Here is a 16,247-nt window from a genome sequence, read left to right on the forward strand (position 1 = left end):
GTAATGCTACACCTTAAAAATTGGCTTTTTTCAGTTAGTGATGTTAAAAAATGCAAGCCTCCTTCTGGTTTGCTGCAATTGTTTCTATGTACCATAAGACTGTATTGCACAAAAAAAGTTCTTAAATACAGATATAATTTATGTTATTGGATTAAATATTGCAACAACTAAGTGGTAAGTGAAGCAGTTTTACCTTGCACATGCAGTGTGAGGATACACAAGGAGACTGTTCATAAAACTACAAATACATCATTGCAATCTTGACTGCAGTAGGGTGAAAGGAGTGTGAAACAAATGTATTTTGGCAAATCCATTGTTCCCCTCCCACGCCATCTCGAGCAAGGAGGACCTTGGTAAAAATGTAGACAGAGACCATAATATGTATTTGTTTTCTTCACAGTAGCCTGAGTAGTGCTAAACTGTAGTTCTCCAGGAACCCAGCTCCAGATGTTATTAAACTACTTTTCTTCCATCCCACCCACCCAAAAAAAATCAAGTTATTTTGTTTGAAAATTAAAACTAAGTTTCAGAAGTAGAGCCTGTAATACTTTCAACAAGAGACTTATAAATTTGAGAGTTCAAAAACCTTGGAAAAGAGTCTCTGTGCATTAGAGTGTATATCTGAAGTTGGGCATCTTCATACATGTGAGGGCTGGGATCCAACAAGTTTCTGTTGATCACTTCTCTCACCCGGGAATCAAGACTAACCTGAAGAGGATGAGAACAGACTAATATTAAACAGTAATATCAGAAAGGCTGTTATACATATCTTTATTTCTCAGGGCTCCATTGAACATGCCGAGTTTATCAGTTTATTCAAGTAATGCTCTGTGCTTCTCAGAATTTTTCACAATTATTACAGACCGTGATCATCGACTCTGTTTCAGTTTTGACTTGGTCTTTGCATTCATCTTAAGATCTGTAAGATGAAATGCAGCTGTATAACAGAATAAATACAGTGCAACTAAATAAAGCTCTGCAGTAACCTGGATTTCCCAAAATATGTTATTTTACCTTAAAAAAAAAAATTTACATTTTAAAAATTATTTATCTGAAATGAATGTTGAATGACTCTCTTTCAGAAAGCTGAAATGTTTTTTTCCTGACCATTTGTGGTTAAATCTTCAGAAGCTTTCTATTCAGCATTCTCATCTGGCTGCCCTACAGATTTTTTTTCCCATTTTTTTCAGGCACTACACTTGTTACTCACAAATTACCCAGAGTTTTTTTATCATTTTTATCGTGTTAATCTCCCCATTAATATTAACTATTTCAGATTTGTTCTTCTTTTCAAGACTCTCTAACATCTGGTAATTTATACTTTCAGGATATTGTATGCCCATATTGAAGTTGTTAGCAAGTTTCAATTTTAGCTTCTCATTTACTTTCCATTTGTAATGAACTGTGCCTAGGCAGAAAAGGGCGTATTATGCTTGGGATGAATGCACAGATGATTTTAGAATATCATTTAGAAATTTGAGTGAATGTACAGCTTATCCACAAAATGCTCTAAAGCGAGTAAAATTAATGCCTTCTGGATTAAACAAAATGCCAGTAGCAGGAAAGCCCACTGAAGCCAGCAAGGGTTTACTCAGCTAAGAAGAAAAAGCTAGAACACTGAGTAGAGAAATACCAAGCATAGATCAGTTAAGCTACTGTGATTTACACCAGGTTGCAGTCTGACCCTACTACTCTGCAACCATATAAACAGATATTCATATTGTCTGAAGGATTGAGTTCAACCCTGGAAAGCTGCACATACCAAGATACCTTGATATGTGAAGGACGCTAACTCAGAACATGTGTGGATGTGTGACTTTGTGTATTTTTATATGTGGTGAAGCAAACTCTTTGAAATACAGGGGTATGGTATGGTACTGAGGAGTAAATATGCATTTTCATTATATCTTCAGTACCAACTGTAGAATCTGGCATTGTTGGTTTGTTGGCATATTGGAGTATGTTACTGCCACAGCAGGCGAGCTCTTTCTCCTCCAGTATTTGCTGTTACTTGGTTATCGGTCACAAGGCACAACTGTGATGCAGCCTGACTGCGAGTAAACTGTTGTCTATTCATGCTAGCAAACTGTACCTATTACTCAAGTACGCTATCCCTGCAGAACATCCATTACACCTGCTTAATGCACACTCTCCATCTAAGTGGTCATTGCTACGCCTACGTGCAGCATCCCGGGGCGCAGCAGGCATCCCTGCTGTACGTCTCCCTTACAGATGGGCAGCGGGTGCTGCGTCAGCTGCCATGAGCAGCCTCCCCCCTTTCCCACCCTGGCGCTTCCCCTCCCTTGTGCTGGCACGGCTGTCTGGGCAGCCCCACAGCTAGCTGAGTTAAGGAATTGATCCATCTGAAAGTGGCATTTCTTTTCTGGGCTGTTCTTCAATCCAGGCATTTTTCTGATTGAACTCATTGTCTAACTAACGTAGCTGTGCAAGCAGACTGGACCGCACAGCAGGAATGAACAGACCAGTGGGGCTGCTGGGCCAGCGACTACCTGCTTTTAGACACAACAGCATGCGGGGGAGTAGTGTTATGGTAGTTTTGAGAAGCAGTGTTGCAGCCATGCGTCTTCGGAATTTATTTGAATAAATTTCAATCCTAGACCATTGCATTTCTGTAGCACAGAAATGACACACTAAGATTTAAGCAATTCTCCACCTGACACACATGCACACGCACATATCTTAGCAAAAACAGTTTGTGCAGCTAGCTCATTGGGTCTTCATTATCAAATATAATAGCTGGGATAAAAAGCTCAAATTTGGCAGGATGGTGGGGTTTCATGCCATTGAATATAGTAAAAGCTAATTGCACTTATAGAATGAAAAAAAATTTAATTATGGAACTATTAATTTACATTGTAGTTTTTCAGTGACTCACTAAAGCCGGATGGCAAAACTAGTTGGAATTACTAAAGGTATTTCCTTGCTAAACAGATGAATACAAAGTATCTGTTCAGAACACTAAGACCTTCTGCCTCAATAACTTCATCACTGAACAAGTGATGCTGAGTATTTCAGCTCTTATGCCAAAAGATAACATCTGGAATGGGATGCCTGGATGAGTAGGAACTTTTCAGCTCCCGTACTGATCTAAAGCGTTGCAAAAAATTCTTGTTTGCCTCATAAGATTTCCAGTAGGGGCAGGAGCAACTGCATTGATGACTTCCGCACACATCCAGTTCATCAAGTTTGTGAGTATTTTTATTAAACCCTAAGTCAAACAACACTTATTTAGTGTTTGAACTTTAACTACTGGTTGATCTTAGCTTAAAAAGACAACTGAGCATTCAGCACATATATATGTACTAGAGATATTATATATAAGAAAAACTCATTATTAGCTTGCTATACTGGCAGCTATCTCACTCCAAAGCAGAAGTATACACTATGGCACAAGAGAAGATAATGGAGCTATAAATTGCTGTTGGCTTCATTCATATAAATGAAGTTGCAAAATATTACTGAATGCAATGCAGAAGTAAAATGTAGGAAGCAAGGTCCACAGTGAGCATAAATTAGCATACGCCATTGAGTAGAAAGTCAGATGCAATGCACAGAGACAAGGCAAAGGAGCTAAAGGTACATGACATGGCCCAAGAAAGACTCTTCTATAGTGCTTATATATTTATATATCTCTATTCCAAAACATGGTTTGATAGGGGATGCTTTTTCTTTACTGCAGGTGAAGATCATTTCAGAATTTGTCTATTTCAGTTTAAGAGTTGAAGAAAATCTTATGTAATTTCCTAGATATTATCATACCTTTCATTAGAGAAAATATGTGGTCTCCATTCCTGGACTCTCACATAGGAATAACCAGTGCAAATTTGGATTTTCTCCCAGACAGCTGTTGCAGCAGATAAATCTATAATGATTCTGATTTAAATTCCTTAATTTTGGTGCCTTTGCTCCAGAAATCCATTTGCATTACTTACTTCTCTCTGGCAGGCATGTAGCATTACTAAAGAAGCATACCTATTTCTCAGCCTTCTCTTACTGGAGTTTCTTGAGTCTTACAGAGAGCTTTGAGGTGTTGTGGCCAGTGATGCTAAATGGCCTGGAACCCGTGTCTCTACTTTTTCTGTCCCTTCCTTTCCTGATTTAATGTCCATACTAAGACTTTCATCTGACAGATCAGGCAGACTTTCAGACCCCCATCTGGCAATCCAGGGTATAACATTTCTGGTCTGGAATAACAGAAAATGCAAATGTAACATTTACAGCTTTACCTCTTTTGGTGATAGTATAGAAATGTAATCTTCATATATAAGTCTTGCTTTTTCTTCAATAACTTTCTTGTTCTGTTCCTTCTTTAGATCTTCACACGCAAGCCAGAAAAGCAGGTTCTCCTCACTATACTCTGTTCGAAGAAACTCCCTGAAAAGGTTCCTCCCAGCTGGTGTTTTCATCATCTTGTCAAAATTCTGAGCCCAAGACAAAATTTCATCTGCAGTAGGGTTTTGGCTGCAAAAGCAAAGTATCATTACAAATATGCTTCTATTTTTGTAACAGTGTTTTCATACATTCATCCAAAAATCCTCCTTTCAACTGCACTTTAGTCCAGAGTGAAAACTGGAAGCAACAAGGCTTCAGCAGCGACAGGGGAATTTTGTTCACTCTTCACTGTGCATTCATTATCTCAATAGCCCACTAAACGTGTTTAATGTTATGAGACACGCACTTGGCTTTCTACAAGTTTTCTACTAGTGTTGTTAGCCATCAGACTCAAAGACAAAATTCCACAACAGCACTGAATTACTGCTTCTGCAGTTAAAGGAGATGTGATTTCAGGGAGCTGGCAGTAGACTCTCTTTCATGAGGGGTTTAGAGGACACCTGATGTCCCTGCCTGCTTCTGATGGTGTTTGGCCAATCAATGGCTGCCACATGATTTGATTCAGGAAGGACAAGAAAAACAAAAGGCTCTTGGCAGCCAAGAGCGTACTAATGAGGCCCAACAAAATCGTAATTGAGAGCTTTTAAATTAGCATATTTCTCTGTGCTTGTACCTAAGGGTTGCTAAGCTTCCCTTTGTTTGGTGCTATTGACCTGAATGATGATCTATTGGCACAAGACGTGATGGATGTTGCTGGAAAAACTGGAGAGAGAAGAAATGGGAAAAAGTCCTTATTCCCATTTTCTGAAGGAAACTATTCATGGCTTGTAGCAGTGGCCGCACTGGATAAGTGATCAGAAGACTAACTTGTGTCACTAATCCATTAATTTACCAATGAATAGCTTGAGAAGGTAATACCTCAAGTTACTTAACAACAATTAAATATGGTTTCAAACTTAATTCTGAGTGCTCACCCTCCCCTTCCTGATAGGATCCAACACAAGAGCTTTACTAGCTGTTGTTAATAGCTTCTGTGTAATCTTGTTGCACAGTAAGTGACATTTGTCTATATGATTTCTCTTCAAGTCCATTTATCAACTCCTGCTCTGCATGCAAGGCAGACTGGATGATGGGGAGCTATTTGTGATAGCTTTTTGGCAGCCCAAACGATCTAATAAATGAGAAAGTGTTTAACATTTAAACTATCCAGCAAAATAGTTGTAATCTGAACCAAAAAGTATAAACATACAGATTTGAAGGTGAAAAGTCCTCTCTCTGAGGAGAGTGAAAAGAACCTGCTGAGGTGGATGGAGTTGACAAGCACCCTGTGCTCCCTTTTTGTCTGTTGGGAAGGTCTCTTCACTACAGTATTTTGTGGAAATTTCTGACATTGTCCTCTGATAAATGACCATGAGTAGCAATGAAGACAATGAGTTGTTTGGGTTGCTTTTACCATCAATCATATCCTTTAGAGTTAAGTTTTAATTTACTTTTTATGAGATTAGAGAACTCAAGGCCACTGATAGGTTAGCATTTTTCCCAACGCAATAAACATGGGCCCAAGCTTTAGGCAGAAATAGAAGCTCAGACCTGCAGTGCCTGTTAGCCTGTTTTTCAAGGTATGTGTTTTCTTGGTTAATTCCAGTGAAACCATAGTCCAAGCTGTTTTATGAAAGGTAACCATGCTAAAAATCTGACTGTGACGTACACTTGTGCCCCGTTAGTTTTTCTTCTTGTCTGGATAAACAGAAGAAAATGATCCCACAGGTGGCAGAGGCTTCTTATAGGGACCCACAGGTCTATGGAACCATCCATACACCTGCCATTCCTCCCCACCGTTCTTCCCCACAAATAAGAAACTAAGTAAGCCTGACTTATGAATGTCTCTACTGGCATTTCATTGTCAGGACAGATTTTGCTTCCTTTTGTATAGAATTTTTTGGAGGAAAAGTAATTAAAAGGACGTTCCCGAAGCACAAAACCCAAGACAATTCTTGATATTAGTTATAGGCAAATTAAAAACATATACTAGACAACAGTTTGACCAACTTACCATTCTTCTATGACTTGGATACTCTCCATTTTGGTCGTGTGTGTTGGCCTTCCTGCATTGTCTCCTCTATCTTCATTCCTAACAGTGAGGCTGCAATGTAGTACAACACTTTATTTTGTCTAGAGAAAGTTAATTTAAAACAATGACTATAGTAATGCAAACTTTTAAAAGATATAAACCTATGTAAAGTGTCATTTTTCACTCTTGCCCCTAAAATTTTGGAGAGAAATTTTTGATAATGACTTCTCCCCTTAATTCTGATGAATATTAATTAACAGTTGATATTAGCATGTGTAATTTTTTACAAGTTCACAGTTTATCCACTGAAAGATGGACACAAACTTAGAGGTCACTTGTGGAGTGATTTCACTTAGTAAATTGAGAATATTAGTAACAATAAGGGTAGGGGGGATAAGAATATCTGAATTGGACATTGATGAGGCTTTGGTGCCCCACCAATTCTGGATGGTTGTTCAATCATTATGAACGTTCCCTTTTTTCTCTCCAGGATACGGTGGCAGTAGATGGCTCAGATACAGAACTTAGCATGTGGCAGCTCCTTATGATTTCCTCCTCTGACCTAAATTTGTTTTTCATTCCAAAAAGTAAAACTTACTGGCCTCTCAACAGAAAGGCATCAATTACCCTCATATTACCACAAGCAAGGAAAAGAAAAACTTCCTTTATGTAAGGATGTTTTTAATTTTTTTTTTCTTCTTTTTTGAGCTGGTAACTAACGTCACTTATTTTTCTGTAAGTTATCTTTTTAATCAGATTTGCTTTAGTGGTAGCGACTTCCTCTGTGTGTGCTCTCTATAAATGTTCTGGAACATGGTATTGCCAGCAAAAACACAATTCCTGACAACTACTGAAATAAAGCACATTTTGGATGACATAAGTATTCATACAGGAAACGTGGCTCCAATAATTAAGCTTAAGAAGCGGAACGTAGTAAGGAGATGGGAGATTTCCCTTTACCAGGTGTTCCCTACATGTCCAATTGAGAGAAAACAAGCAACCAAGCAAAAAATCCCCCCTCCCAATCCCAAGAGAGCTCGTATTTTGAATATTGAGTATTCACCATACAATGATGCTCTCAGTCATCCTAAGTGGCAATATACAAAAATATGTTGGTAGCATAAAGCTTCTCCCTCCCCGACTAATCTGAATAACTTCTGCTCAGCTCTAAGAATAAATCCCAGCTTTGAGATATTTTTAGCACAAATAACCCTTCCCTCTAGCCCCTCTGCATTTATGAGTTTCTTCAACATTTTTTCAAGCGTTTGGCAGAGTTAATAGGTGATCTCAAAGACTCTTCTGAAAACTGGAAGTTTAAGCTCCCAGGTAAAGCAGAGCACATATTAAGACTTAAACATTAGAGACGTACACTTTCAAACGAAGCTGTTTGATACTGGTTGCTCCTTCACTTACCTGCCAAGACCTTAGTTCAGGCCCTTGGTCCTGCTTCCCCTGTTACAGCGTAGGAATGCAGCTCCAGTGCTGCTAAGGTGTTAGGGTGTCATCAACTGCTGCAGGAGAAACAACACATCCTGAACTCTGGGGTTGGCAGGTAAAAAGCCTTTCCGTCTCCTCTGACCTGTTGCTCGTCAGTCTATAGAGGGAGCACCCAGGAAAGCCAATGGGAGTTCCGTATACAGGAGGAGAAAAAAAAGGGACCATCCACTTTCTGTCTTGTAATCTTTAAGTCTACACAGGTAACTGCTTAGGGTCACCTTGCATCTTGCCGGAGCACAAAGTTGGGGTGAGGGAGAAACAGGGAAGGCACAAAGCTTCTCTCTCTCCCTCCCTCCCTCCCTCCTGTGCAGTCTGTAGGTAGAGCAGCATTTGTCTTCTCTGCTGGGTGCAGAGAACTGAGTGTCCTTTGGTTCCATGGAAGAGTAACACCATGGAAGGAGGAAACAGCTTGTGTAGGTTGGGAATGTAACAGGGTGTTCACCTGAGTCCATCCAAAAGAGAATGAAGCTGCCTGTTCTCTTTCCACCATCACATGAGCAGCAGCTAAGCTGTACTGAGATAATTTACTTGTCGGGCAGTAGACATCCAAGGTTTGGATGCAGAGTCTTACTGGAAGTAGCAGGTGACTCATCTGAGAGCAGTTCATCTACACTGCTAATTTAATTTGATGTCTGGGATCAAATACTGTTTGTTTTGCTCATGCCAGATCTCTGCTAAACTTAGAAAAAACAACATGGGCTGATGAAGGTGGAATACAAGTAGTGAGTGGTGAGTAAGAGAAATAGGAAAACGGACAAGAAAGCCATGTTGACTTCATTGCACTTTTTTAATCAAAGAAGTAACGGATAGGCTCTATGCATTTTGATTTCCTACAAGACTACATCTCAGTAAAAAGTTCAGTTGGTGGGCCCAGAATGTAGTGTGCAGTTTTCTGGTAGCTATACCAGAGTGACAATGCGAGGCACACACTTGTCCCTAATTCCTTCATCTCACCATTCATAGCTGGAGTTCAATGGCTGAAGTTAGTCAGAGTTGCAAAACAGGGAAGACTCTAAAGACAGAAGTGTTATACTTGGTTGGAACAATTTCTCAAGTTTGGGTATTGCATTTAAAACAGTACTAAATTTATAATACATCTTGGCCTAAATTCTGCGTTATGTTTCCCGTGACAAACACTAGCACTACAGTTCAACTTTTATTTATCTACATCTGTCAAGGCTGGAGTTCCATCGGATACATTACTTTTGATATGTTTTTCCTGTGAAAGAAACCATCATTTTTATACAGAAGTACATTCAATTCAGACATGCTCTGTTTTCACTCAAGGAACTGGTTCATGTTTGCTTAGAAAAAAAATTAAATGTTTACACATTTGTGACTGCAAAGCTAATTTGAAAGCAGCCTTTAAATAACTGATCACATTACTATTCACTATGTTGCTGTCTTCAGTTGAAAATACCCTATCTGTTCACATTTCTCTGTGGAATTCAAGCAGTCCTCAGCAGCAAAGGCACCCTGCATACCTGGAGTTGGTGTCCTTGACACATTATTCCATCATGGAAGCTAGCTGATTATGTCAGAAGAATTATGCTGTATAGTGTAAAACTAAACAGAGTAAAAGTAACAGGATAAAGATTAACAAAATTATCTTAGTTAAGGCTTTAAGAAGAGGAAATTGCTGATATGCCTTATCAAAAAGTAGTTAAATGAAAGGGAGATGTTCTAGAGAGACACCTGATGTAAATTAACATATATGGTGCCATTATTATTTATTAGTTGGAGTACATCCAGCAGATATCTTTAAAATTTAAAGATGTAAATTACCCATGATAAAAGCACAACAAAACTACTAATGCTTTAAAAAGAGAGAGTTTGGGGTGTCTAAAGGCAGAGTTTAAGTGGAAAGCACAAGCACTAGTTTGTTTTCTGTTCCTATGGAAGGTTGGTTCTGCCCACTTTTATGCTGATTTTATTGCTCTGGAGAGTATGGTGAAGAGTACTTCGGTAAACCCAAGTGGCCTGAGCTTGATGTACCTTTCAAATATATCTTGGGTTCCTGACTTCTACAAAAATGATAGTTTCTTTAACTACTGCAACAGTATTATTATGAGTAATTTCTGTTTGGAGTGAGTGCATTTCTATTTTGCAACTTCACAGACTTTACAAGTAAAAATGTTAATGACCAGGGACTACTTAAAGAAGTATACAAATTGAACAAATTACCACACATAAAGTTAAACTGGTCCAGGTTCCTAGCTGATGAGTTTTTGGAGGAACTAGTGGGATTCAGAAAACCAATCTTTATTTATTTAGCTACTATTGTTCGGCTGTTAATATTCATGTTCAGCAATTAAATAATTGTTCTGTTGAGTAATTACTTAGCTAAATCAGTATTGCAGGCCACTGGTGCATGGTTAGGTAAAAAAGCCAAGCTAATTGGATAAAATCATCAAGAGAGTTGGACTAATTTAAGAGCAAAAATCTCATTGACTCTTCCTCCAGGTGTTTCCAGCTGGTGGTTTTAGCCTTTTTTTTAAAGTTGCTTAGCATCCCTACTGCTGCACTTACCTTCTACTGCTATTAAGAAACTGAAAATCATTTAGAGCTTGGACCTGATCTTTCATTCTCTGTATAACCAGTAAACAAATAGTCTTTAATTGCTTCCCAAGGGTCAGATTCTCATGTACGAGTAGCCTAAATCTGGTGAATCAGTGAAATTACTGTTATCACTATGGCAAGAAAACGATGCCATTGTGACAGGTGCTAAGATTAATATTCTGCCCATGCATGGCTAACACCAGTTACTATTCACTCAGGTATTTTCTCAGTTATGTGCATCATATGCAGTATATCATCACAGTATTTTGCAATTAAGTCTGGCATTGAAGACAATGTGACGATTAAAGCCTGTTGCCTTAGCGGTGGTTTTTGTGCTGCCATGAAGTTAAAGAGTAGAAATCAAACTGGGACACTGTGAACTAGTTGGTAGGCTATTGGGTTGCCATTCAGGAGATCTGTGCTCAATTCCTACTTCTTGGCTGAAGTTTGTAGATGCTAGGCCCTGCTGGGCAACAATTACATTTTAGGCTGAACCTGTGTATGTCACACAGTAGGGCCACGAGCCCTCTAGCCACCACTGTAACACAAAAACCTTCCTTATCGCAGCCCAAAGGCCACCTGAAGTCAGCTGCACATACATAATCTAAAGGCAGAATTTGGTTTTCAGATGAAAATCAATATTCAGTTAACGTCCTCTGGATGACAGATGTTCTGACATGTTTCTTTCACTGATCTACACTTTGAAAGAGCGTATCTCACTGGTACCACTCTCCACCCTATCCCACTCCTAGGAATTTTTAGTATCATCAGATCAAGAGACAAAATATTTTTAGGTCATAGGTCCAAAAGCCAAGAAGGATTTTTTTGATGCTTGAGTCCATCTTCCAGTCCAAGCAAGCTACAGGCAGGACTGCCATAACTTAAATAATGGTAATATGGTAGATGTAGATTAAGTGGAGGCTTTCTTAAAAAAACACAACTCCCTTCCCCGCAAAAAACAGAAGAGATAAAGATTTAATTGTGATTTTAAAATTCCACTGGTAGGTGATGTAAAAAGGCCATTCACCTAAAATGTTGACAAACACAGGCTGAATTTACCAAATAGATTCAGATAGGAAATATTTTTTCAGAGTCATTTGGAGGAGGAAAAGCCCTCCTTTAAACAAGCAGGTTAGTGCACTCATTCAGGATTTGAAACACCCTTCCTGTGGCACTGTGGTGGGGTAGATGTCTTTCAAGCTGTTCTGCTGAAGCTATTCCACATTGGTGAAAATAATAGAATACTCATTACACAAGACAGAAACAGGAGACTCTTAACTTAATGGCAAATCATCGTGTAATGAATACTTTTAAGCATTTTATATAAAGTACAATATTTTATACATCATTGAAGGGAGAGCCTGAAAACAAGAATATATGATTAGTGCATTTTCCTGAAGTGAGGGGAAGGTGGTTTGAAAACTCTGAGAGAAAGATGGGCACCAACCCTAGATCTTTCACCAGCTGGGTAAATACCTGCACTCTTCAGTACAAAGTGGTTGTGGCCCTGCCTGTCTCCAAGCTCTTTGATTCCTTTACTTTTATTATAAGTGTCTGGCTTAAAGCATGCTATATGAACAGAGACATATTTTTCCTGGTTTTAATTTGGATGCAGAAAAAGTGCATGCCAGTGTCTTTTTCATTTTTGATTGTGGTTCAATCTGACCAGACTGTCTTCAATACCATGGTTCAACAGTCAGTCATTGAAAAATCAATTATTTGCACAGCTCTGTTCACAAGTTCACTCCTACACGCTGAGGCAGGCTCTGGTGGAAGTCAGAGATGGATGTGGTCCTTGTATGCTGCATGATAATGCAACAGACAACTATACCGGCACTCTCTAATTTCTTTTATGAAACCAAAGACAAAATTCTTCTCTGACACCTTGTTTTTCTGACAGCTGGAATATTTAAGCCTGACAGCAGTGAAAACTAGTCAGGGCTGTGTTTGTTTATGAACAGAGGAGCATGCTGATTTTGCTATACTGTACAAAGCAATAATAATGAAAAATAACTGCAATATTATCATGATCCATTCATAAAGAACAATACAGCTATGTTAATCTCAAAATCATTTAGAGTCTAGTCAGTAATGCTATCTTCTATCTCCCTTTTAATGGCACAAAAATAGACATCCATGAGAATGAAATGTTACATGAACAATATTAATGAAGGATAATGATTTTTTTTTTTTTTTTAAGCTGAGTAAAGGGTAAAAAACCTGCTTCTATCAAAGTTAGGAAAAGAATTCACTTTTTGTTACAATAAGTGAATAACATCCAGAACAGTTATTCTGAGAAAAACTAGAGCTAAAGTCATGATTTTTATGAAGAAGTGATGCCTTGCACTAGATGATTTCATAGGCTCAGATAAACTTGCACTATATCCTTCAGGCCCCTGGCTGGATTAGAGAGAAAGGGACCATCAGCCATCAAAGCCATGTGTTGTGGTCTCTTATCTCTGACCTCTGATAATTTATCTCCTTGTAAGAATAGCAAGAGAGACTAAAGCACTTGGACTGTGGCAATAATACCAGTATATGCAAAGCATAGAAGTGCAGAGCAAACTTCAGCCAAATTAGTGGCACTAAATGAATTATAGAGCAGAGGCATGGACCCCTGGAGGTCTGCAAGGACAGCATAAGTGATGTGCAGTTCAGCCACCAAAAGACGTCAAACAGTAAAAATTGCAAACTTGGTATTTCCGTATGTCTGCATTGGTTGTCTGCGAGAAACTTTGGAGGGGAATGGTGGTCAAGAGCCTTTGGAGTCATTTACTTAAATTTATCAGAATCTGGTCTTAACTGAGTCAGCAGAACGTGATAATTTTTGTTCCAAAGAAGAAACAGATCAAAAAAATGTGAAGGATTTTTTTTGGCATTAGTGTCCATCCTAGTTCTTTAATGAGATAAGATTTACAGATCTTCACTGAATTCAGGAAAGAAATGTAGGATGTACAATTTTATACTGAAAACAAGTTAGACTTTTAGTGAAAAATAGCTACATCCTTCTCTGAGTAAAAAATGTCTTGTGCTTAAAACTAAATGATGGAGATTGTGTTCAGTAGACTGACACCAGAAAGCAGTCTGTTGGGGAAAAGCCAACAATTACCATAAGGCTATAATCAGCCTACTTGGCTGTGTCCACTGAAACTATAAACTCCTTTCAAAAAGTCCAGGTACCTGTGGTGCTAAGTTTCCTGAGTGCCAGAGTTACATTTGCCTTAGGTGAAAAGATGGTGCAAGAGACATGTATAATCCAAATTGTTTTTAAAAGAAAAAAACAAACAAACATAGACTCCAGCTTGGACTCAGCTGTTTTAGAGTGAAAAAATATGTGTTTTGCAAGCAGAATTTATAAACTTGAGGTCTGATTCTGCAAGCTGTACCTAATGTAAGAAAAAAACCCAAACAAATGTTTTGGGTTTTGTTTTTTTTTTTTTAAATACTGCAAGTATTTGCAAGGTTAGCATCCTGGAGATTTTGTATTACAGCTAAAACCCCTCCAATATTTCAAAGCTTCAGATGGGGGAAGGAATGTGGAGTCACAAACCTCCCAGCTCTTTGTTCAGCTTACCCTGTGGTCTCATCATTTTGACTTGTAGCCATAAAAGCTGCAGTGATAACTGGCCTTTTTTTTTCCTCTCATAGGTCACAAAAAGTAAAATAAAAAAAAACCAAATGATAAAACCAGATGCTTTGTCTCTTCCAATGGCTAGAAAACATTCAATTTCTTTCTTTCCAATTTTCCTTTGTGGTATTTTTTCCCCTTGATTCAGTTTGCTATGTTGTAGTGTGGTGTACTTCAGATTTTTCCCCTATTTTCCATCTCTTTCTTTGAAGAGCATACAGCAGAGAAACAGTCTGTAACAGACGGCTGGGCACTTGTGTGTGCCGTGAATGTGCTTTCAACTGAAAAGCTTAGTGTCTGCTCAGGATCCAGTAATAGTAAATGCAGGCAGACTTCTGGCTCCCATATGCACCTTTCTGCATACCATAATCCTGTGGGCCAAGGAGGAGCTCAAGGTGGAAATTTTCTGGTCTGATTTTTGCTGCCCAGGATGGGTGCAGAAGCTGTTTCACAGGCCCTTTCACTGGGGTTTCATAGAGAATGCAGCTGACTGGAACTGAGTTTGTGTTCTGCACAGATTTGACAGTTAAAGAAAGATAATTTACTTCTGAATTGGATTTTCCACAAAATAATGTGTTTGTGGAAAAGTTTAAGATTAATGAAATTTCATAATTTGTTTTGATGGTTTTAAAAATAATTATCATTACATTTTAAAATGTAATAATCAGTTTTCTTGGTTTCATTCATTGTTAGTAACTGTTATTCTAACTAGTCCTTCATAAGTAATTCTAGTTAATGTAATCAAATAATAGATTTAAATGAAATATTGTGCTTAACTTTAAAAAGCTCTTTAGAAGAATTACATTCTGTCATAGTAGATGTTTTTCCCAGTAAGCTTTCTGATTACAAGAAAAGAGATTTTCTAATAAGAAAACAGTTCATCAGGAGATCCAGAAGCTGTAACTCTTAACTTCATGATACCTGGAGTTTATTAGAACCTCATCTCTCACAGTCCTGCAAACAGTTGGCAGCCCCACCTTTGACTCAGAATGACCTTTATACTAAGAACTGTGGAGAGAAGCTTGAAGAGCAATGCCTTACAGTATCAAAATCCTAAAGCACAGCAAAACCTGCCTTTGTTTTTTGGGTTATTTTGAAGTATCCTCGCTTCCCTAAAGCAGTCTTGAGATTTCTAGAAGAGTGGCATTGATGATATGGCTGTGGAGTGTGTGGACATAGGAACAAAGAGATGTGGTCAAAACCCCCTGTGCCTACACACAGGTATCTTGGCCTGTTCACTGCCGTATTTCTGACATCTACGCTGTAGCAGCAATCCAGGGGTGACTGAAGGAATCGCTGACAATTCTCCTGTCTTTGTTCCATAGCACTGCTCTTGCAGTCCTATTTAGACTTTTCTGTGTGAAGGAATAACTTTTACCCCTGTGAGATATTTTAGAGTTTAGAAGGAAATACACTTAAAACCACTATGGATGAACAGGGTCCTACCTTTCTTCCTTGTGAAATGCTGGGCTAAGGTCTGTGAATTCTTTTGTTCAAAGGCTTACGATAAGGCCAGCTCATCATTGTTCACAGTTGTGAACTTCCCCATGAAAAATAAGGAACTTCTCAGTTCACCTGAAATTGTATGTTTCTGCTGTACTTTGAAGGTGGGGGAGAGCAGGCTGAATTTCTTACTGCTTTTCAGTTGCAGTGCTTTCTTAATACTGTGCTGGATTCAGCGTAACTGGTCAAAGTCATTACAGATTCAACTATAAACCGTAAAAGAAAAAGGAGATTGGTGGAAATTAAGGTTTAAGATATCTGGAGCATCTCAGGCTATTAAGGTCTAGTCAGTTAAGACATTTAGATAAGTCTTATGTTGTGCTACTCCTCAGCGTGAGTAAAAGCAGAATTGAACCCAAGTGATCTAGTGCTTAAGAGTATAATCATTTCTTTGTTAATGGGAAGTCTTGGCCAAGATTTTGGAGTTTATGTAAGATCATTATATAAGGTTATTAAATTGCATCCCACATGCCACTGTGAAGGTAGATCATTCTTACTGAAATATGAATGCTAAGCTAAAGTAAGTCATAGATGGATGTGCTCAGTAAAGCAAGTACCTAAAAAGGTTTTAGGAAATCTGCAGTGTTCCACTCTACTCCCTTTCCTGTATATTTGGAATAGATGTAAAATCTGGTA

General features: G+C 38.5%; 1 protein-coding gene across 2 annotated transcripts in view; it reads right to left on the bottom strand.

Annotated features, from left to right (window-relative positions):
* Nucleotides 1-519: 519 nt before the first annotated feature.
* RGS17 (regulator of G protein signaling 17) overlaps nt 520-16,247 on the bottom strand; it is a 28,778-nt gene continuing 13,050 nt past the window's right edge. The window contains exons 2-4 of one of the 2 annotated variants that reach the window (XM_050894601.1): nt 6,407-6,496; nt 4,248-4,482; nt 520-708 (exon numbers count right to left, since the gene is read on the bottom strand). In XM_050894601.1, the coding sequence (XP_050750558.1) occupies nt 520-708; nt 4,248-4,482; nt 6,407-6,496 (514 nt within the window). The remainder of the gene's footprint in view (nt 709-4,247; nt 4,483-6,406; nt 6,497-16,247) is intronic. The other variant, XM_050894600.1, reaches the window with a different exon arrangement.

Source organism: Gymnogyps californianus, chromosome 3, assembly GCF_018139145.2.
Source record: "Gymnogyps californianus isolate 813 chromosome 3, ASM1813914v2, whole genome shotgun sequence".
In the NCBI taxonomy this organism is placed as follows: Eukaryota; Metazoa; Chordata; class Aves; order Accipitriformes; family Cathartidae; genus Gymnogyps; species Gymnogyps californianus.